Source organism: Cataglyphis hispanica, chromosome 18, assembly GCF_021464435.1.
Source record: "Cataglyphis hispanica isolate Lineage 1 chromosome 18, ULB_Chis1_1.0, whole genome shotgun sequence".
In the NCBI taxonomy this organism is placed as follows: Eukaryota; Metazoa; Arthropoda; class Insecta; order Hymenoptera; family Formicidae; genus Cataglyphis; species Cataglyphis hispanica.
The window spans coordinates 5,431,098-5,452,541 of NC_065971.1; the positions used below are offsets into that span (position 1 = coordinate 5,431,098).

At 30.5% G+C, this 21,444-nt stretch overlaps 5 protein-coding genes and 1 long non-coding RNA gene across 7 annotated transcripts; 3 read left to right on the forward strand and 3 right to left on the reverse strand.

Moving 5' to 3' along the window:
- Positions 1 to 61: 61 nt before the first annotated feature.
- Positions 62 to 3,273, reverse strand: LOC126856281 (eukaryotic translation initiation factor 3 subunit E). 2 transcript variants are annotated; one of them, XM_050604680.1, is made up of 9 exons: positions 3,041 to 3,273; positions 2,856 to 2,972; positions 2,474 to 2,635; positions 2,212 to 2,334; positions 1,897 to 2,129; positions 1,684 to 1,801; positions 1,056 to 1,267; positions 712 to 949; positions 62 to 293 (listed from the first exon to the last, which is right to left on the reverse strand). In XM_050604680.1, the coding sequence occupies exons 1-9, from the start codon at positions 3,128 to 3,130 to the stop codon at positions 264 to 266; spliced, it is 1,323 nt and encodes a 440-aa protein (XP_050460637.1). In that variant the 5' UTR covers positions 3,131 to 3,273; the 3' UTR covers positions 62 to 263. The 2 variants fall into 2 exon arrangements, with proteins under 2 accessions (XP_050460637.1, XP_050460638.1); XM_050604681.1 differs by having other exon boundaries at positions 686 to 949.
- A 283-nt stretch (positions 3,274 to 3,556) lies between these two features.
- Positions 3,557 to 5,922, forward strand: LOC126856284 (zinc finger CCCH domain-containing protein 15 homolog). Its single transcript, XM_050604684.1, has 7 exons — positions 3,557 to 3,758; positions 3,915 to 4,122; positions 4,242 to 4,480; positions 4,594 to 4,797; positions 4,902 to 5,076; positions 5,156 to 5,350; positions 5,714 to 5,922. The coding sequence occupies exons 1-7, from the start codon at positions 3,690 to 3,692 to the stop codon at positions 5,821 to 5,823; spliced, it is 1,200 nt and encodes a 399-aa protein (XP_050460641.1). The 5' UTR covers positions 3,557 to 3,689; the 3' UTR covers positions 5,824 to 5,922.
- A 3,914-nt stretch (positions 5,923 to 9,836) lies between these two features.
- Positions 9,837 to 11,848, forward strand: LOC126856319 (adenylate kinase isoenzyme 6-like). Its single transcript, XM_050604734.1, has 3 exons — positions 9,837 to 10,031; positions 10,103 to 10,254; positions 10,410 to 11,848. Exons 1-3 carry the CDS (start codon positions 9,998 to 10,000, stop codon positions 10,767 to 10,769), a joined length of 546 nt encoding a protein of 181 aa, XP_050460691.1. The 5' UTR covers positions 9,837 to 9,997; the 3' UTR covers positions 10,770 to 11,848.
- Positions 11,849 to 12,857: 1,009 nt separating this feature from the next.
- LOC126856297 (uncharacterized) lies at positions 12,858 to 15,559 on the forward strand. The gene is given in 6 exon segments (XM_050604701.1): positions 12,858 to 13,170; positions 13,952 to 14,009; positions 14,011 to 14,112; positions 14,407 to 14,478; positions 14,584 to 14,706; positions 14,793 to 15,559. Coding segments are annotated over 6 exon segments (912 nt in total). The 5' UTR covers positions 12,858 to 12,956; the 3' UTR covers positions 15,136 to 15,559.
- Positions 15,296 to 16,138, reverse strand: LOC126856330 (uncharacterized). Its single transcript, XR_007688349.1, has 2 exons — positions 16,087 to 16,138; positions 15,296 to 15,986 (listed from the first exon to the last, which is right to left on the reverse strand). It is a non-coding gene; the product is annotated as an uncharacterized LOC126856330 (long non-coding RNA).
- A 667-nt stretch (positions 16,139 to 16,805) lies between these two features.
- On the reverse strand, positions 16,806 to 17,589 carry LOC126856434 (putative nuclease HARBI1). Its single transcript, XM_050604903.1, has 2 exons — positions 17,380 to 17,589; positions 16,806 to 17,100 (listed from the first exon to the last, which is right to left on the reverse strand). Exons 1-2 carry the CDS (start codon positions 17,580 to 17,582, stop codon positions 16,806 to 16,808), a joined length of 498 nt encoding a protein of 165 aa, XP_050460860.1. The 5' UTR covers positions 17,583 to 17,589.
- Positions 17,590 to 21,444: the final 3,855 nt, after the last annotated feature.

Consider the following 21,444-nt stretch of genomic DNA (forward strand, 5'->3'; position numbering starts at 1 on the left):
AGATGGAGATATGGACATTGTGTACAATATATAAATTTGATATTTTCTCTTATATAAAATGTATTATGTGCATATTTTTTATTGTTTGTTATACAATATGGATTGAAAATTCCAAATTGACACAGCAGCAAATAAAAATACTTACATTATTCATAATGTCATTCTTTTAGAAAAACAAATTATACCGCAAGTCTTATATTACTGCTATAGCTGAAATTAAAATACTTCTTTTGGATATTGCTTCTCCATATTGTATCAGGTTGTCACAAATCCAAATTCCACGAGTGTTGATACTAAAATAAAAATAAATCATTTGAAAATCTGTATAAATGAAAGAACACATTTCTGAATATCAAACTTCTATAACAAATTATATACAGCAAAAATTATATAATGAAAATCTTTAATTGACAAAAGTATAACAAAAAGATAATTGTTTAATATATAACTTGCATTTACGAAAATAAACACATATACACACACATGCCTTGAAATAAAATATTAGTTATAAGATTTAAATTATATTTAATTAAATGAATTATTATGTTTGAAGCATTGAGTTAATATGTTCGCATATTAAAACATATCTTTAAGCCAGATATATAAATCTTTGTTTTATGTTTATCAACAAGTTATGCATTAAATAAATATGACTGCGTATAATATGATTATGAATGATACTGACCTCTGTTAGTTCCACACTATACTTACTGAATCTTGAGTCTTCGCTTTTAGTTTTCTCTCAATTAAATTTTCTAGTGCCTCGCTTCGCACACTCAAAGTCTCAATTTTCTCGACCAATTGTTGATACGGCGATGCGGGCTGCCCGCCCATTACTACATGTCCCAATTTGCTATCGATCTTAGCATCTAAACGTGCATTACGGATTAAGTTCACAATCCAGCATTCTGCTACATCTGCCTTCATATTCAACTTTTCCGCAAGCATTCTATAAATTATATAAAAAATGAAAATAATTGATATATATTAAAAGAAATAATTAATTATATGTTTTTATAGTTATCATAATGCAAAAATTTAGAAAGATTACATACTGGATACTAATACATTGATGAATTCTGCAGAATGTTTCGAAAATCATTAATCGTGCATTTTCTACGAACTCATTCAATAAAGCAATTAAAAAGAAGTCGTTAAAGACAACAGTTTGGCATTCTTGTAATTTCTGCCGGGCGCCATCAAAGTCAAAATTAACATACAAGTGCTCGAGAAATTCTGTGATGGGATCTCGATAGGTATAAGATTCCTATATATGTAAAAATAAAAATTTTAGTTGAATATTAAATACACTTTTCCTTATCTACATATAAAGTATTTGTTTTTTTATTGATATATAAGGCTGTGTTTCTAAATTTATACCATATACTGGAAATCTATAATATACATTATGTAAACTATAGATTTCCAATACTGGCAGTGAATTTTAAAACACAGCCAAAATATCATGTAGTTTTCTTGTAGCTATAAATTTCACAAATTTAGAATCTTATTTTTTCGTAGCAAAAATTTAATTAAAATTTTTCTTTTTTTATATAAAATTTGCTTAATTAGGATTTACTATCTGTGGCCAAAAAAAATTTGGTCATAGATAATAAATAAAGTTTTATACTTTTATATTTATTTATATACTCTATATAAATAAATATGATTTCGAGATTTAACCTGCTGTATCACTTTTACAAGATCCTTTAAAATAGATCGCCGGGAACGATTGACAATAACTGCAGCAGCCAAATAACGGAGTATATGTGGGCACATTGTTTGAATAGCATTTAAATAACTGTAACAAAATATTTCAAACATTTGTTAGCTTCTTTTATAAACCAATTTTCATTCAAAAATAACATATTTCTTTTTTTTTTATGTTTTACATACTGTGGTCGATAGAGGAACATCTCGATAATGAGATCTCTGCCCTTCACATGATTGAAAAATACAAACAGACTCCAGTGAATGAGCCATGTGCGTTGTTGTAATACTTGCAGTGAATTACCAATAACATTACTGTCAATATATTCTCGTAGCTTGTTTACATCTTCCAGTGCTGTTTCCCAGTTTTGTACAAGAATCTCTGATGCCAATTTTCCCCATAAGACATTCAAGTAGTTCTAAAAATTAAATACATATTTTTTGTGTGTATATATTATATAAAATATACTTATAAAAAAACTTATGAAAAATTAATAATACCTTATCAGTAGGGGGCATTATCAACATATAAAAATATAAATACGATGTGGAAACAGAATAATTGCCACATTCATAACGATATTTTGCTAGCTTTACAAAGCTGTCCATCATTTCTACCCTAAACTACAAAATGCAAATAGAATTAGATGATAAAATCAGTAAAGTGAATTCTTTTGTTCACAATATTTTATCATATATCTTAATTGATATATATTAGATCTAATATCTCTTTTTATTATTTAATGCATTGTATTCTACTTACATCTGATTCTTGTGTGAGGTAATTATTAAGTGCTTTAGAATCACGCATGTTCTCCATCTTCTTCATAACCTCCTCGTTATTCATAAGAGCTAAAACTACCGAGACATTATTCTGAAGTACGCTGAGTTCTTGAAGTACATCAGCACGTCTGGCTTTTATCTCCTGCAACAAACACATTGCTCTAACTTACAGCTATTGCATAAAATATATACATAAGGTGTTTTCCAACATATTACATAGATGACACAGTGTAACACACAATATCACATGATTAGCTATCAAATGAAAAAATTTAAAATTCTTTATTATAACTTGCTGATAAACACCCATAATTGCACAACCGTATGTTTAATGGCATTAACACTAACACAGTAAAACATACCTCTGGTACTTCCACATTTGGATAAAGCTGTTTTCTAATATCGATAGTGTAATCAATCATGTTTGTTTTACTGAGAATGTTAAGTTTCGCTTGCAATAACTGATCTTCATCGTAAATCTGCAACATACCACATGTGACATAACCAAAACATCATACCACATTGCAAATTCTAGTTTTTCGCATACCTGTTTCGCCGATAAGAATTCCAATAAAGGAAATACCAAGTGGCGATCCAGATATTGACCTATACGAGACGTTAAATCAAATTTCGCCATTGCGTTTTCGTCACGTTGTTAAGTTGTGAACGATGGGACACGAAAAGACATTTACGATTTACGGCGATGAATTTGAAGTTGAGACAGCTTGCAAGAAGTCTTGAAACTTACAACGATTTGTAAGCATAAGATTATCGCGAGATTGCAACCTTTAAAAACTATAAAAACCTAACCTTCAATTGGCTTATCAAAAGGACTGTCTAGGAAATTTTGATGAGCAAGAGTTACCATTTTGATACAAAGCAACATGTGCATGCGCACTTGAAGAAGAAATAACAATATTATTAGTTTATATAATAAAAAACTACGCGAATTTAAAGATCACTCGATTAATTTATTAAGTAATATCTGCATTTTTATTAATATAAATAAAAAATTAGCTGTGTATCTACCACGTATCTATGTACATGCAAAAGTGATGGCGCATGCGTGAAAGAAAGATCTCCCACTACCAAGGATATATAGGAAAATATTTGAGAATAAGATGGAGCTTTCGTGATTTCTCTTAAAATTTTAGGTGTTTTTCTATTGACAAAGAAAAACTCGAATTTTTCACAAAATGCCACCGAAAAAAGCACCGGCGCCGAGCAAAAAAGCAGATCAGAAAAAAAAGGAAAAGGTTATTGAGGTAAGAAACGTTCGCGAATTTGCAATCTCTAACCAAAAAGCTTTAGATTTCCACATGTTTCATAATAACATCTGGAATTATAATTTGTTTTATCTCTTATTAATATGTATGAAATATGCTTTTACTAAAGCTTTGCTTTTTTTTCATTTTTTTAAGGACAAGACATTTGGTATAAAAAACAAAAAGGGTGCCAAGCAGCAAAAATTTATTCAACAAGTTGAAAAACAAGTGAAATCGGGCGGCGTAAATCCGCGCAAAATCGAGGATCCTAATACCAAAAAATTGGAAAAAGAGAAAAAGCTAAAAGAACAGAAAGAATTGGCGCTTATTTTTAAACCAGTTCAAACACAAAAGATAGATAAAGGTACTGAGTATATACCTTACCTATACCTGGTGATAAAGTAAGAAATTATAAAATACTATGAGATAGATATATTTTTTGAGTAAAAAAAAAGAGACAGTACGATAAAACAACATTTGCAGGCACAGATCCCAAGTCTGTTGTGTGTGCTTTTTTCAAACAAGGTCAATGTACAAAGGGAGATAAATGTAAATTCTCTCATGATTTGAGCATTGAACGAAAAGCTGAAAAACGTTCATTGTATTGTGATATGAGAGATGATGACAAGGAAGAGGATACAATGGATAAATGGGATGAAGATAAGCTCAAAGAAGTTGTAGAGAAAAAACATGGTGGTGGCAATCGTCCTACTACCGACATTGTAAGTTATGCAAATAATTGATTAACATTTTTTTAAAAATTAATAGAAAATTATTTAAAATTCTGCTCAAGAAAGAATAATATGAAATAAAATGTTCTATCTCATTATCTCAGATCTGCAAATACTTCTTGGAAGCAGTAGAAAAATCAAAATATGGTTGGTTTTGGGAATGTCCATCTGGTCAGAAGTGTATTTATAGACATGCTTTACCTCCTGGATTTGTCTTAAAAAAAGATAAAAAGAAGGAAGACAAGAAAGATGAAATCTCTTTGGAAGATCTAATAGAAAAAGAAAGAGCCAATTTGGGACCTCATCAAGTGAATATTGCATTAAATATATAAAGAATTTTTAATACAAAATTAAATTTTATATAAAATACAATATTCCGATTATACCTCTATGTAATGAAAAATTTCAACAGACCAAGATAACATTGGAGACATTTTTGGCTTGGAAAAAGAGAAAATTGAAAGAAAAAGAAGAGCAGGCCATCAAAGATGAAGAGAAGAAGAGAAACGATTATAAGGCTGGTCGCCAAATCGGTATATCAGGAAGAGAAATGTTCTTCTTTAATCCAGATCTTGCTACAGGAGATGGTAAGATACGGTTTGAGAGATACAGCTTGCTTAAATTCTTTCTACACTAAATTTAATTTATTATTTAAATCGTTTTTAGGTATCGATGAAGGAGATGAAGCAATATCTAGTTATGTTCGCGAAGACGATGATTCTGAGGATATACAATATAGAGAACTCGATACAGAACGCCTCGCTTTTGAAGCTAGCGAAATAGACACTAATGGTATCACTGTGGCTACTGCAGATCGATTAAAGGTCAACAGTGTTGCTGATAACAATAAGGATATTACAGGTATCAACATAATTATATCACTTGATATTAATATATTTTTAATCTGCTAAAAAAATATTTCAAATTTAGAAGCATTTGTGAATTATGTATAAATTAAGATAATATAATTTTAAAAGCTCATAAATTATTATTATTATTATTATTATTATATAACTATTTTTATATAACTATTATATAAAAATATAACTATTATTATTGTTATATAATTATTATTATATAACTATTATTATAATTTTCATCCATTAATTATTGTTTCTTTAAACATACAAAAGATTTTTAATCTTGAACATAAAACACAAACAATGAATGTATTAATTATAATAATATATTGCTGGATGATTAATATAAAAATTTTTATTCTAGTTACTGTGGAAGAGGGTGCCGCGGCGGTAGCTATTAATGAAAATCTTTTCATGGAAGAAGATTTAGAGGGTTTAGAAGAAGAATTGGGGGACCTGGACTTGGAGGAGTAATCCAGTTGTCCCGATCATGCATCTCTCCTCACTACATCATGTTGCTCCAGTGTTTTATCTTCTTTAATACATATTACTGAGATAATCATTAGCCCCGAATGTGATGTATATTAATATAATTTGCATTCCTTTTCCTCCCCCCTATTCTCTCACACAGCATTGCATCATCAATGTTTTAGCATTAATGTTGCATTTATGTATTTGGGTATGTGTACAAAGAGCTGATCTCGCATAAATCATCTAGGATATATAGCTCGATATCGATTCAATTATTATCTTTGCTAATTAAATTTGTCTTTTTATAATATCGAGTTTATATTCAATAATTATCTGTGGATATCAAAATATTCAGTGCTACACATGAAATAATATATATGGATATATTATTTTTATATTGTTCCATATATATATATATATATATATATAGAAAAATCATGTATGGTATATATATATATATATATATATAAGAAAAATCATGTATGGTATGTATGTATGTGTGTGTGTGTGTGTGTGTGTATATATATATATATATACACACACATACATACCATACATTATTTTTCTTGATAAAAAGTGTAGAAGAAAACTATATATATGTATATAATATATAACGTATATATATATATATATATATATATATATATATATATATATATATATAACGAACGTCGATCAGAAAAAATCGATGCGCAAAAGACTATTAAAAAGTTTCTCAACCGTCTCCATCTTTTTTCTGCGTCTTGGCAAGCAAGTTCATATAGTCTCCAAAGTGATTTTCACTTTAGGATAAATTTTCCATGACGTAGCCGCTTAGCGGAGCGTGAGCGTATTAAAAAAAGAGAAAAAAAAATATTAAGGTCATTGCACGTGAAAAAATTTTAGCCGTAATCATAAGATCATAAGCAAATCGACCAATCACAATCAAGCATTCTAAAACGTAAATAGAGAATTAGAATATTTGGAATATTTGAATACTGTGATTGGTTGATTTGCTTACGGTCTTACGATTATGACTAAAATTTTTTAACGTGCAATGGCACGTTATAATCTATTTCAGAAACCATAGAACACAATGTCAGGCTAGTCGAAGTGCCAGCGTTTCGGAAATCGGGAACTAGGGATTTATTTCATCTAAGCTTTTAAGAAGCGTACTGTAACGTCCTGCCAATTTTAAAAACTATATTTTAGCTAGTAATTAAGTACCGCTTTTATCCCTGCAAAATACTTATGGAATAATTATGTAATCCATTTGCTTTTATTTTAATTGTTAACTAATTTCATTAATCGCTTATTATTTAAATTCCATATGGTTATTTAGCCTAAAACCTGAATATATTTTAATCCTTTTAGTAATAATAATCGATGGCGCAAGGAATTGAGAATTCCTTAGATCGACGAATCAGGAAGCATTATTTAGAACTAACTAGCTGTACAGCAGTGACTTTCTAGAACTAACCTGCTGATTACTTTAAGAACGAACTTGCGAGCAAGTTTCACACTCGATAATATCTATATATAGATACTAATATCTACCTTTTAAGATTTTAATATTTAATCATACAGATAAATATATATATAATAATTACTCACTCTTAAAGGAGGAGTAAATGCGCCGTACTTTATGGAATCATAAAACGTATATAATAATAATTTGTTGACAATATTTATAATTATTTTATCCAAAACATCACATATAAAACTTTCAATACTATATTCAATACAATTATACATTATAAATAATTAAAATCATATTAATTAAAACAGGTTATTATATAATGCGCGAATGCTTCCATAAAGAAATGATTTTAATAAAATTAATATGCTTTATCGTAGTAGTTTATTGTAGTATCGATCAAACGACCATAAATATAAATTTAAGAGGCTTATATTCTATGGAATCATAAATTATATACATTACATATAATATATATAAGTTAACCAAAAGATCTATTTCTTTAAACTATAGAATGCCATAACTTTATATAACTTGCCAACTTATTATCAGAACTGAAATAAATAGAACAAATGATTCCATAAATTAATAAGCATAAATATTAACCATATTATTAAGGATTTTATATTATAAAATATTAATTAAGACGAAGAGAATGAGCATAAGAGACCTCATATCAGTGAAACCTGATATTGCGAGCGATAAGTCGAACGGACTCGCGACGGCTACGACCACGAGCGCCGAAACTATCGATCGACAATTCTCAGAAGAATTGTTGTTAAAAATCTTTCTTCTCGGAAGTCCTCCACTGAATCATTCTAAGAACCTTCCAGAGCGCAACGCGTGATCTGCACACGGCCCGAAGACCCTTTGTTTCGACAGTATATAAGCCGGCGATTTCGAACCTTCGGGGCATTGCAGTAAATTCGGAGCAGTCAGTTAAGAGATCTTCAACCATTCAGATCATTCACTCTTGCATTCAATTACGAGCTCTTTAAACATTCGAATCATTTATTCTTAGTTAACATTATTCATTACTAATTCACTATTTCGTACAAATATTCTCTCCGTATTATTCGTTCATTGTTCGCGTACTATTCACTATACCATTTCGATTAATATATTAATTGTTGTTACTGTCGATTCAGTGTTAAGTTGTGTAAAACTAAGGAAATAATAAAAAACTTTGTGCATACATCTCTGTACTTTTATCCGGCTTACTTCATCCACGACCGAGGTCTTAAAGGACGAGAGAAGGGCTTAACAGAGTACGACCAGAACTTGAACAGAAGGAAGGATTTTCCTGCCACATCACGATAAGTACTTACAATTACTATAAACCCCGTCTTTCCATAAATATTAGAAACTTTATTTGAATTGACTGACAACCCCTAACATCATTCAATTACCTTTTCATCCTCTAAATAACAAGAAATCCCTTGTCAAGCATTAGCAAGTGGCTGACAGTTTCCAATCAGTCATCTTTAATCTATTATCCTACTATTATTTAAAACACCTCTATAATATCAATACTAAGTAAGATCTATAAATTCCATGCAAAATATACACTACTGTTGTCATTTAAACCTGACTTAATTTTGTAACATCTTGGTCTTTTTTCCGAAAATCCATCGTTGTCGAGCGCTTATGGTGCCCTTGGCGACTCCCTCCCTTTTTCCTAAATTTTGACCTCGTTGCCGAGCGCTTATGGTGCTCCTGGCGACTCCCTCCTTTCTTCTTGAATTCCTTATATAACCATTAAATCTAGTTGCCGAGCGCTGATCGAAGTGCCCTGGCGGCGTTTCCTATCAATTTAAAAACCTCCCACAAGAAATGACAACAGAAGATTAAATTGAAATCAAATTTATTATCTAATTTTCTGAACACAACCCAATCCTTGAACCTAGTTGCCGAGCGCTAATTACGGTGCCCTGGCGACATTACACATTCTCCCTAAAATTCCATCGTTGCCGAGCGCTTATTACGGTGCCCCTGGCGACATTCGACCTCTTTTCTAAATCTTCTCTTTCTATCAGAAATTTAGAGTCATAATATAATCAAGTATTGATATTAAATAAAAGACTTTATTCTTTAGACAATTCTCATAATAAATTAATTCGCTCTAACCAAATCTCTATTATTTAATGTCCACAATTTATTAATTATTCTTAATTTTTATTATAATATTCCTTTCCGAATCTTAATTCTCTAACTCTTGTACTGTTTCTATATATATATATATATATATATATATATATATATATATATATATATATATATATATATATATATATCTTAAGTAATAAGCCCCTTGCATATGGCAAACCTGCAATACAAGCGAGCTTGCCATAAAAACGCAACCATAATCGATATCTTTCTTTTATTATAATATTAAAATTCTATTCTTTAAACCTGATTAACCTTCGAATTACATATACCTAGTTGCGTCCATATCCCTAAAATACCTAATGAAACTTTCTAGTAACCAACTAGTTCCGCGCCTACATCATTCCCCTAGATCCACTAGATTAGTCTTAACTCTCGGCGTCCCTGGGGTATAGCCGGTGAAAGCAGGTTGCCCTATAAAAGTAGAGAGCAATCTTTTTCTCACTAACTGAGGTATAGAGAGAAAAAGAGCATCGCTGAGACGTAACAGACATAACAACGTGGTTGGAATTTGATTTCGTATCCGCATATTTGTACTTTTGAAAAATATTAAATATGCGTAGAAATACGCCTAATATTCTAGTAGCAGGTATGTAATAGCATACGTAATTGTAATACGCATCATTTATCAAATTCCATTCAGAATAATCTAATTTTCAGGCACACCTGGTGTCGGTAAGAGTCTAATGTCGCGCATATTGTCGGAGAAAACTGGATTAGAATGGCTCGATGTTAGTAAAATAGCTATCGAAAATGAATGTGTAGTAGAATACGACGATGTGTACCAAACCGATTTGGTAGATGAGGAAATGGTATTGTAATATAATTTTTTGTTATCGGATTGCTTTATCTTATTATATTAAAATTTTAAATATAAAGTCTGTAGAATATTATTTGCTAAATTCTGTATTGTTTAAATTTTCTTAATGTCATATGTATATATTTTTGTACAATGTTTTTTTTCTAGCTACTAGAGGGGGTGCTGGACAGTCTTATGGATGAAGGAGGAAAGATTGTAGATTTTCACAGTGCCGATTTCTTCCCTAAGATATGGTTTGACATTGTATTTGTACTCAGGACAGACAATATTATCTTGTATGATCGCCTCAAGGAAAGAGGATACTGTGGAGAGAAACTAGAATATAACATAACTTGCGAAATTTCTGAAACTATTCTTGAAGAGGCAAGATCATACTACAGAACAGAAATAGTATATGAACTAATTAGCAATACTTTAGATCAGGTGACAGACAATGTAAATATAATATGTCAGTGGCTGGAGCAATGGAAAATAGACAATCAGCATATGGAAATAGACAATCAGTAAACTTGAAAATATATATAATTAATTTCCCCTCAATCTGACACACTCTTGTTTTATTTACATTTTTTAAATTAGACTAATGCATTATTTACACTTTAACTTGTTACAATTATAAAAATTTGTGCATAAGTTACATATATAAAAACATGGTTTTTTGATATGTAATGCATTAAAGAACAATGATTTAAAAATATATGTGGCGATCGTGGCGCAAAGAGATGTGTGTTTACTTTCTTCTATGCCAAAGATCTCAAGTTCAAATCCAGCCCGAGCTTAAAAATATCGTAGGATTTCACGGTCGCCACCTCTCGGCAGGCAATGACAAAAACCTGCTGAGAGTATCTTGTCTGCAACGGATGGATGAATTAATTCACTATCTAACGCAGCCGGTCCCAAGCCCGGGTTAAAAAAAGAAGGGTTCGGGGACAAGGCCAGTAACCTACCCCCGATAAAAAGCATTTGACGCTCACAGAACCGATAATTGTGCCTCGCGAGGCGAAATGATCGGAAAAAACAGGCTCTAAGCCTATTTCAAGAGGAAGAAGAAGAAGAAGAAGATTTAAAAATAGAAGTTTTGTTGCAAAAGTTGTAATATATTTATTCTACTATACTTAGATCATGCTTTAGCCTTTTTAATCTATTATCTATAGTATCATAATATTTCATTTTTATCAAGATCTTTGTTGCTGTTTCAATATCTTCTTTATTGAACGCTACCAAAAAGGTGTGGCGTAGTATTGTCACTGACGAAGAGTGTGGCAACAAATACTATTACTGCCGAAAGCGTGGCAACAAACAATTGTCGCTGACGAAGAGTGTGGCAACAGTTGTAATTGTCGTTGCCGAAAAAGTGTGGCGTAGTATTGTCGCTGACGAAGAGTGTGGCAACAAATACTATCGCTGCCGAAAAAGTGTGGCAACAAACAATTGTCGCTGACGAGGAGTGTGGCAACAGTTGTAATCGTCGCTGCCGGAAAACGCGGCAACGAACTCTGTTGAATTTCTGACATATTCTTTGTATAGATGCCCCAAAAAGGGTGGACGTCGAGTTCAAATTAATTAATTAAAAGGATTAAATTCCAGATTAAAGAAGCACTTTCTTCCCAAGATCCTCTTCCTCATCTTACGAAATTGCAAAACCTAATTAACAATTCAGATAACCCTAAATCCTATGATAATTTAGACAAATTTAAACCTGATGGTAATTTAGATAAATCTAATTCCGACAATAACTCAGATAAATCTAAGGTTAACGAGATTAAAAATACGAACTATAAACTAATATCGATTGAATTTGAATATAAATATCCTGATTATAAAACAATCGAACGAACAGATTCTCGTCTCAAAATCTATAAAATTCATGAATTATTTGGTCTAAAATAAATAATTTTAACAACGTAAAAAAATCTAAAACTTGAACCATATTCTTCGTATCAAAATATATACACACATCTATTATACAGTAATCTAACTAATTAATCATGCTTAATACACGATCCCAATGTTCTAATGCTCCTGAGAAACTTTGACACAATCAGATTTAGAAACCCTTAGGCCCGGTTCCACAAATTCGAGTTTAAACTGAGTTTAAATAAACGGTCGTTAAGTTTAACACCACAGTTAAACTAGTATTGCGTTCTACAATATGTTTTTAATTGTAGGTTACATAAACTTAAGCGGGGAGCACACACTTTTGCATAACGCATAACGCATAATGCATAAGGAAATGAACCAATCAGAACCTCTTATTTTTATCCCCACTCTTCGTTCTGAGGAGCTTGTGCATAAAACATAATGCATAAGGGGTCGAAAAATACGTAAAGTGGGGAGCACACACTTTTGCATAAGCGCATAACCATAAACATAAAGAAATTGATTGGTCCACAAATATATGCATAAGGAAATAAACCAATCAATTTCCTTATGCTTATAATTATGCGCTTATGCAAAAGTGTGTGCTCCCCGCTTAAGAATGAATTTTTATGGTTATGGATTGTGCGAAGAGACGTGTTGCGTGCTGCGTACTACATACAACAAACTACGTTTCCAACCTTTCTAACCTTTTCGGAATATTCTATGAAGGTATGTTTAAATGTTTTTTATTAATATTAGATAAAATTCTTTAACTATGATAAAATTATTTTTTTTTGTTATTAAATCATATCTGTATTTAATGTTGATAGGAAAATGGATCATGATTCATATTATTATGCTTCGTCATATCAAGACGAGGACGAAGATTTTGATTATGGGAGTAAAAATAAAATGAGCGGAGATGCTTTGCTGATCTCTTTAATTCGTGACCATCCTTATTTATATAATAAGGAGTTGACTGATTTTAAAGATAGCCTCAAAAAACAGAATGCTTGGGTAGAAATAGCAAATATCATGGGTATGACAGGTACGTACATAATGCTTTTCTACATTTAAATTATACATTCAGTTTTTATTTGAACGTATTTTCAGTAAAAAAAATTACTAATAATAAAATTGTGCTAATTAAAATGAGTTCATTATTAAATTAATATTATGTTAATAATCTGAAAATTCAATTAATTTGAGTTGCTTTCCAACAAGAGATAAATAATATAAAGTGACATTATAGATCTGTTCTTTTTAGCTAAACTATTTGCATAGTTTTTCTTTCCTCTTTTTTTTTCATATTGAAGAGAAAAAGAGAAAGGTTGAACGTGCAAGTAGTTCAGCTAAAAAGAATAGATCTAATATTTGATTTAGTGCTTTCCTACAACAATATAACATGACACAAATATACTTAGCTTTCTAGCTTTTTATATTTGCATCATTGTTAGAAAGCAACTATATTAAACATTGTGTGTCTCTGATATGTCGTTTGTGTCTCTTACTGAAAAGCAAGCTTAGTACATTTAATTAAATGTTGATAAAATTAAATTTCTTACAAATAAGTTCAATTCATCATAATGAATAAATTTGGGATTGATTGTTATATTTCATTAGTTATATTTCATCATACTTTCGAATAATTCCCTAACAACACCTGTCTAGAGGACATCCGGAGGATATTCGGAGGACATGTTAAAACATCTTTTGGATGTCCTCCAGACATAGTGTATTCTTAGGGTTAAAATCTATAAAATAAATTTCTTTTATTATTAAATTGTTTATTATTGAATGTTTTAAGCTAATGTTATTTTTATTGCAAGTGGAAGATTGTCAATGTAGATGGATGCGACTGAGGGAACGCTATTCACGTGAAAAAAAAACAACAAGAAGAAACAACCACCGGAAGTGGAACATCAAAAAGAAAAACATTTGAATTTTTTGACAATATGCAATTCCTAGAACGATTTATTAAAAGGAGAAAGTAAGATTAATATGTTATTATCTATATAATATAGAATATAATATAGAAATTAGATTGGCTAATAAAGCGCATTTCTGCTTTCAGAAAAATAATGAAATTGATAAAACAGAAACAAATAATTGATGTTCTAAGATATTTTATTAATATAATATTAGGTTGTTAAAATTTGTTTTAAATTCTCGAACTTCAAACGAATTTTTCGAACAATTTAATACATTACAGGATATTTGCAAGTATATTTTTATTCATTTTTTATATTATATCTTTAAAAATATTTATTTCTTTCTTTTCCAGAACGATGACTAACATATACAACATGCAAAACAAAAGTGTATCTCCGATAATAAGATCTTCCAATCTACAAAAGTATGTACACGTAAATTAATGATCAATTTTCATATAAAGTAGAAATCTTATATTTGTACGTAATAAAACCTAGTAAGTAATAAAACTTTTGTTATTTTGTTTCAGAAATTTTGGCTCACACGATGAAAAAGAAAATATTTCATCTTCTCCAAATGTGGCTACTTTAAGTAAACTACCATTAATAAAAAGCATCGTAGATTTAACAAGTGACAGCACGCAGCATATAGGGTCAGTAAAAGTTGTCATGTTTTTTAAATTCATATGTACATACAGAGGCATACATAGAATAATGTTAAAATTTCTTTTGTTTTTAGTAATGACTCTTTAAGTCCGGATTTGCACTCAAATGTATCTGGCAGCTCTTCTACATCTGCAGTAAGTGTCTCTGGACATACGCGGGACAAAGATTTAATTGGAAAACGGATAAAGTCAAAAGGAAAATCCCAGCCGGATGTTCTAGAAAATGCCATTGGTAAAATTACTTCTTTATTAGAGAGCAGATGTGTTCCAGTTTCTTCATCGCCGTCAACTCTAAAGCCGGAAATGGAAGAAGATATGGCATTTTGTCAATTAATACTTTCATTATTTATCAATATGCACCAATGTACAAAGGCAGACAAAAAGAAAGAAATGTTGCGTATTTTATTTGATATTTAATTATTATATCTTATATGACATTCTTATATCTTATATGACTTTTTTTATATGATATATAATTATTAGTGATATATAAGTTAAATATTTTAATGCAACATGTGATAATTATGGTACATCATTTTAAGTTAATTTTTATAATGCAACATGTGATAAATAGTGATACATGTTAAGTTATTTTTTTATGTAACATGTGATAATGATACGTTTTTTTATTTTTATGTAACATGCAATTATTACTGATAAGATAAATTAATTTTTAATGCAACACATGTGATAATTAGTGGTACATGTTATGTTTATTTTTTTTATGCAATATTTAACGAGTGACACAAAATGTTATATTTATTTTTTTTATGCAATGTAATAAATCGTTTTATTATAACATAAGCATATGTTTACATAAATATATATATTTAATTTTCAATAGTATTTTATTATGAATCATCACGATGTTGTCCTCTTCTTACATAATCATACTGCCACGGAACTTCGCCGGGTTGTGTTAGAAAATAATCAGCCAGTTTGTCTCGTTGTTTGTATGCAATTGTAGTTGCCTGATGCTTTGAAGTGGGAGATATATCTCTCAGTACATTTTCAGTATATTGTCGCCATTCCCCGGGGATGATGTTACCTTCAGAGTCCTCTGAATCTATAAAATGTGGAGGACAGTATATTCTGTTCTTCGCTTCCACAAGATCTTCCTCACATTTTATGAAATTATGTAGACATACAGTCGCCATGACAATCATGTCTATATATTTCGGATGCATATTAATGGGCTTTCGATAAATTCTCCATCGTGAAGATAAAATATCAAAGTATTTTCTATAGTACGCCTTGCTTTAGATAATCTGCAAAAATTAATAAAACTTAAAAATAAAAATTAATAAGATTAAGATATATTTTAATAAGTACATTGTAATAAAAATAATAATTGCGCAAATTGCTTACCTATAATTAAATATTTTTTTTCTTTCATTAAGTATTTTTCCGGAGTAAGATCAAATTTGTTTCTTTTTTCCTTATGTCTACAGTTTCAATTTGAATCATATTGAGCATGTTCTTATGTTAAAAGTTTTTATATTTATTGAAATTATTATTTTATTTTATACTGAATACCAAAAAAACTGTAAATTTTTATTTTAAAGTTTATTTCAAAGAAACTATAAATTTTTATTTTCAAGTACCAAAGAAGATTCTTTATTAGTTTTTAATGATAGGTATCAGTAAGCAAAATATATAATAAAATAATTTATTTTCTTTTAATTAGATATAGTTATATAGTAAAAAATAAATCAATCTATTATAAAAAATAATGAATAACAAATGAACAATTCTAGGAATGTAGAATGTATTTTCTATAAAAGCATATATTATTCTTTATAAAACAAGATAAACACCATATAAAGTATACCTTTTATGGAAAAAAAACATATTTCAGTGATTAATTAAATAGAAAATTATACATAAAGTAAAAATAAAAAGTTTGTTTTTAAATTCATTAAAAAAACATAAAATAATTTTAATTTAAACTATTTTTTAATTTAAAAATTTTTTCTTCAGAATGTAATTTAAAAATTTATGTGTTTGTGTGCATGTGTGTCTGTTCTTACACAAAAATATGCACTAATATTTTTAATATAAATGTATATTTTATAAAATATTGGATATTACTTACCAAATGATTGTATTTTTATGTGAGTACAATCTATGCAACCTATTATTCTTGGGAATCGTGCAATATCGAAAAACTTGATTTGTTCTCTCTTTATTTCTTCAGCAAGCATAGGAAACTTTATGTATCTTGGTCGAAGACGAGCAATAGCATTAGTCACTCGATGAATAATTCTGTGAGAACTTGTTTTGCTCACTCCTGAAAAATCTGCTACTGATAGTAAATGATTCCCAGTTGCATAGAATCTCAATGTTAGAAGGAGTTGGTTCATTGGAGATATGGCATGGTTTCTAGTAAACAAAAGCAGTTTTACTATAATTTATATTAATCATTTTATCTCTTGTTTATTTATTTGTGGTCAGAATGTAAAGGATATTGAACTAAATAGTGTATATACTTGAAAATTATCAACATAAATTTGTTAATAATAATATCAATTATTTTATATTATTGATTTGATTGAATTAAATATTTGACTTCTATGTATTATTGTTGTTCTGTTTTGTTGTAACAACATGTATCTGTCAAAGTAAAAATCTAATTATGTTTTAAATTAATTTTCTACTTACTGTTCTGTTTTATGAGAAATTTCCTGTTCAATTTCTGTTAATACTATAGTAACAGATTTCTTCGATAAACGAAATCGCGCATGAAAATCAATATTATCAAATTCTTCAAAATATGATGGTCGTCTTCTTATTTTTTTCGGGCGTCGATTTTTTATTTCTATAAAATTTTCGTCTTCAGAAGATAACACATATTCTAAAGCCATTGCTAATTTTCACCAATTATTTTCCACCAATTATTTCATTTTATTATTTTGAAACACTTAAAAATTATAGAATAAATTTTCACGCTGAAATCAGTGCCATTGTAATATTAAACTTCGTTTATATTCTTTAAATGCCCAAAATTCAGCGTTTAACTTTAACCGCAGGAAATCGATTTTAATCGAAGTTTAAGGCAGTGTGGAACGCAACATTTTTTTTAAACCAAGTTCAATGAGTTAAACCCCGGTTAAAGTAAGTTGTGGAACTGGGCCTATCAAAAATTAAATGAAAAAGAAAAGATGCTTAAAGAACATGCTAAAATGTTACAAGTAAAACAAGATGAATTGAAAAACTTACAACGCGAAATCGAACAAAGTAGAAATGCTAATTTTGATAACAATCAATACGAGTCAATAATAAAAAACCTGAACAAACAAATCTCTGCTTTAGTTTTACTGCCTGAACAAATGGAACAATTAAATCAACGTATTAACGACATTCAATTTTCTAATCCAACTCACAATCAACAAACAAATTATAATTCCGATTATTATTCCGCCCAAAATTTTCCTCGCAGATCTAGCCCTGCAGATACAGCTTCCCCGATTCATCTTAAGGATGTAGTTGTAGTCTATTCCTAAATATGATGGACACAAAATTCCTATTTTTTATTTCAGTAAAATATGTGAACGAGCTCTCGAATTAATTCCGGGTTACCATGAATATGCTCCTATCAATATCATTTAGTACAGTTAATAATTAACAAATTACAAAGACACGCTTATGCAGCTATAGAAGGTACAGAATACCATAATGTTTTCGAACTAACAAGAGAACTAAAAAGAATTTTTGGCCCTAACAAATCCGTAGACCAATATCGCGGAGAATTAGCAAACATTTATATGAAACCTAATGAAAATATATTTGATTATATAGAAAGAGTAAAGGAATTACGCGCAGCTATAATTGATGGGGAAACTAATGCCGGTGGATATATCGACGAAATTACAAAAGATAGTATTGAGCGTAGCGTAACTACAAGTTTTATTAACGGTCTCCCTTCCGATCTTTTAATCAGAGTTAAATTAGAAGGATCTTATACATTCGATGGAGCTCTAGAATCGGCAATACAACTTTCAAAAACTTTAGAAGCAGAAAACGCGCGTAAACGGACCGTACCGCTTTATAAATCTAATGTTTCCCCTCGCGCTGATTTCTTAAATAAATTGGCCCCGCCCCAAGCAACTAATTTACCGCAATCCAATGAAACACAACATCCGCGAAATAATACAACTCCTTTTATAAAACCACTCATTCCCGGAATACCTGGACCTAATTATCCTGTCGGAAAAACGTGTCGTTATTGCAAAAATCCTGGACATCTCATAGACGAATGCCGCAAACTTGCATATAGGCGATCTACTGAAAATAACCCATCTACTTCATATTCCAATAACCATTATAAGAATCCGGGAAACGCACAGAGCGTTCCGGTAATGAACGGCGTCCGTCGAAACGACATTCAGACAGGGCGCTCTTTCCTTCCACAACAAGCGCCTGTGACTATGGCACTACCTCAAAACCAAACTCTGATTCCGTCACCCGTATTGGACGAATAGAAGATAAAACAAAATCTAGTAGTTTACCCTCTGTTATTCTTTCGTCTCCAGATTTAAATATTAAATGTTCTTTCATGATTGACTCAGGCTGTGGAGTTAATCTCATAAAACAACGCTTTATTAATGAAAATATAATCTTGGATGAAAATGAAACCTTAATTCTTCAAGGCATATCTTCTGAACCGATCTGTACTATAGGTTCCGTCACCGTACATTTAGGGCCAATTCCACCACCTTCGGTTAAGTTAACCGACGGCAGGGTGGCAACTGAAATTATAAGAATGCTTGGTTTTCATTCATCTCTATTTTCTGTTGCCACCCTGCTGATTTTAACTGTCGGTTAACTTAACCGAAGGTGGTGGAATTGGCCCTTACTCAATCTACCCACCGATTTCCATGTAGTTCCCGACACAGTTGATTTTCCTCAAGACGGTATTTTAGGAAATATGTTTTTAAAAGAACGAATAGCTAGTATAGATTATAAAAATAAATGCTTGCATTACGATAACTCTAATATTCCTTTTTTGGAAACAATTTATATTGGTAAACGATCTGTGTCCCCATTTTATATCAATATTACTAATCCTGAAAAACAATATGAATATATATCACGTTATACACTAGCCGAAAATGTTTATTTCGGAGAAGCAATCGTCACGAACATTAAAGGCAACGCTTATTTACCTATTTTTAATACCACTGAACGTTAATATGATATAAAAATTCCCTCTATCGAGTTACTAGATTTTGATCTCGCGGATACGCTTGAAGGATCTATGGTCCGAGGCGGTCGTTGAAGCTCGAGGGAATGAAATGACCAACGATCCTTTTATCAAAAACTCAACTCCCGATATTAATAAAAAAAATAATTCTAAAAATATCACTACAACCTTAGGGCATCCAGTGATCAATACAAACTCACTTAATCCCGAAAATAATCATATAGCCACGGCCTTAGGGACGTTAGCGATCTATAATAATCTTAACTCTTCATTTGATAACCCTTTATATTATGAAAGAAATAATAATAATATTGCCTCTGTTAATTTTCTCGACAAAGGAGCCCCCCCTTGTGATCGCGCATCTGCTGTCATGCAGCTTTTATGATTGGAACATTTGAACTCCGAGGAGTCAGACAATGTTAAATCGTTGATTATTAATCATTCCGATAGATTTCATCTTCCAGACGACAGTCTTGGAGCCATTAATGCTACAGCATTCTGTACCCACAACTGACGAAATTCCTATCCATACGAAATAATACCGATTTCCTCCTGTCCACAAAGACGAAATTAATAACAAGTTAATGAATTATTATTCAATGACTTAATCGAATATTCCACTTCTCCTTATAATTCTTCTGTGTAGATAGTGCCAAAGAAACCTGATTCTCAAGGTAATAAGCGATGACAAATGATCATCGATTATCGCAGCCTTAACAAAAAAACTATAGGAGACGCTTATCCTCTTCCAAATATAACTGATATTCTCGACCAATTAGGATCTGCCAAATATTTTTCTGTCCTCGACTTAGCTTCTGGTTTCCATCAAATTCCTATGGCATCTAAAGACGCTCCAAAAACCAAATTTTCAACTCCATATGGTCATTATCAATTTAAAAGAAATTTGGTCTAAAAAACGCTCCTGCAACCTTTCAACGATTAATGGATAATGTCCTTTCTGCAAGGTGACGAATTATTCGTTTATATGGATGATATAGTCATCTATGCTAGATCTTTAAAGGAACATGAAGTTAAATTTAATAAATTAATGGAAAGATTAAGAAAAGCAAATTTAAAACTACAGCCGGATAAATGCGAATTTCTTCGCCGTGAAGTAGCCTATCTCGGTCATATAATCGGAGCTGATGGAGTTAAACCTGATCCTAATAAAATAAAATCAATATCCGAATTTCCTATACCTAAAAATAAGAAAAACATTAAACAATTTTTGGGATTAGCAGGTTATTACAGACGATTTATCCCACAATTTTCTAAGACTACTAAGCCATTAACCGACTTGTTAAAGAAAAACAATACATTTAATTGGCAGCAACGTCAAACAGAAGCATTTAATATTTTAAGAAACGCATTATGTTCTGAACCGGTACTTATATATCCTGATTTTACTAAACCTTTTGTTTTAACGACCGATGCATCCGGATATTATTTGGATGTATCGGTCGTTAAAACAAAAGGTTATATAGGATACTATATAGATAATAGATAATAGGATACTATTGGAG

Coding starts and splice junctions, on each gene's coding strand:
- LOC126856434 (XM_050604903.1), bottom strand. CDS start 17,582: ATGGCTTTAGAATATGTGTTATCTTCTGAAGACGAAAATTTTATAGAA. Junction 17,101..17,379: donor ATTTCTCATAAAACAGAACA/GTAAGTAGAAAA, acceptor TTTGTTTACTAG/AAACCATGCCATATCTCCAA.
- LOC126856284 (XM_050604684.1), top strand. CDS start 3,690: ATGCCACCGAAAAAAGCACCGGCGCCGAGCAAAAAAGCAGATCAGAAA. Junction 5,077..5,155: donor AGATCTTGCTACAGGAGATG/GTAAGATACGGT, acceptor AATCGTTTTTAG/GTATCGATGAAGGAGATGAA. Junction 5,351..5,713: donor TAACAATAAGGATATTACAG/GTATCAACATAA, acceptor TTTTTATTCTAG/TTACTGTGGAAGAGGGTGCC.
- LOC126856281 (XM_050604680.1), bottom strand. CDS start 3,130: ATGGCGAAATTTGATTTAACGTCTCGTATAGGTCAATATCTGGATCGC. Junction 2,636..2,855: donor CAAATGTGGAAGTACCAGAG/GTATGTTTTACT, acceptor TGTTTGTTGCAG/GAGATAAAAGCCAGACGTGC. Junction 950..1,055: donor CATCAATGTATTAGTATCCA/GTATGTAATCTT, acceptor TATAATTTATAG/AATGCTTGCGGAAAAGTTGA.
- LOC126856319 (XM_050604734.1), top strand. CDS start 9,998: ATGCGTAGAAATACGCCTAATATTCTAGTAGCAG. Junction 10,032..10,102: donor GCCTAATATTCTAGTAGCAG/GTATGTAATAGC, acceptor TCTAATTTTCAG/GCACACCTGGTGTCGGTAAG. Junction 10,255..10,409: donor ATTTGGTAGATGAGGAAATG/GTATTGTAATAT, acceptor TTTTTTTTCTAG/CTACTAGAGGGGGTGCTGGA.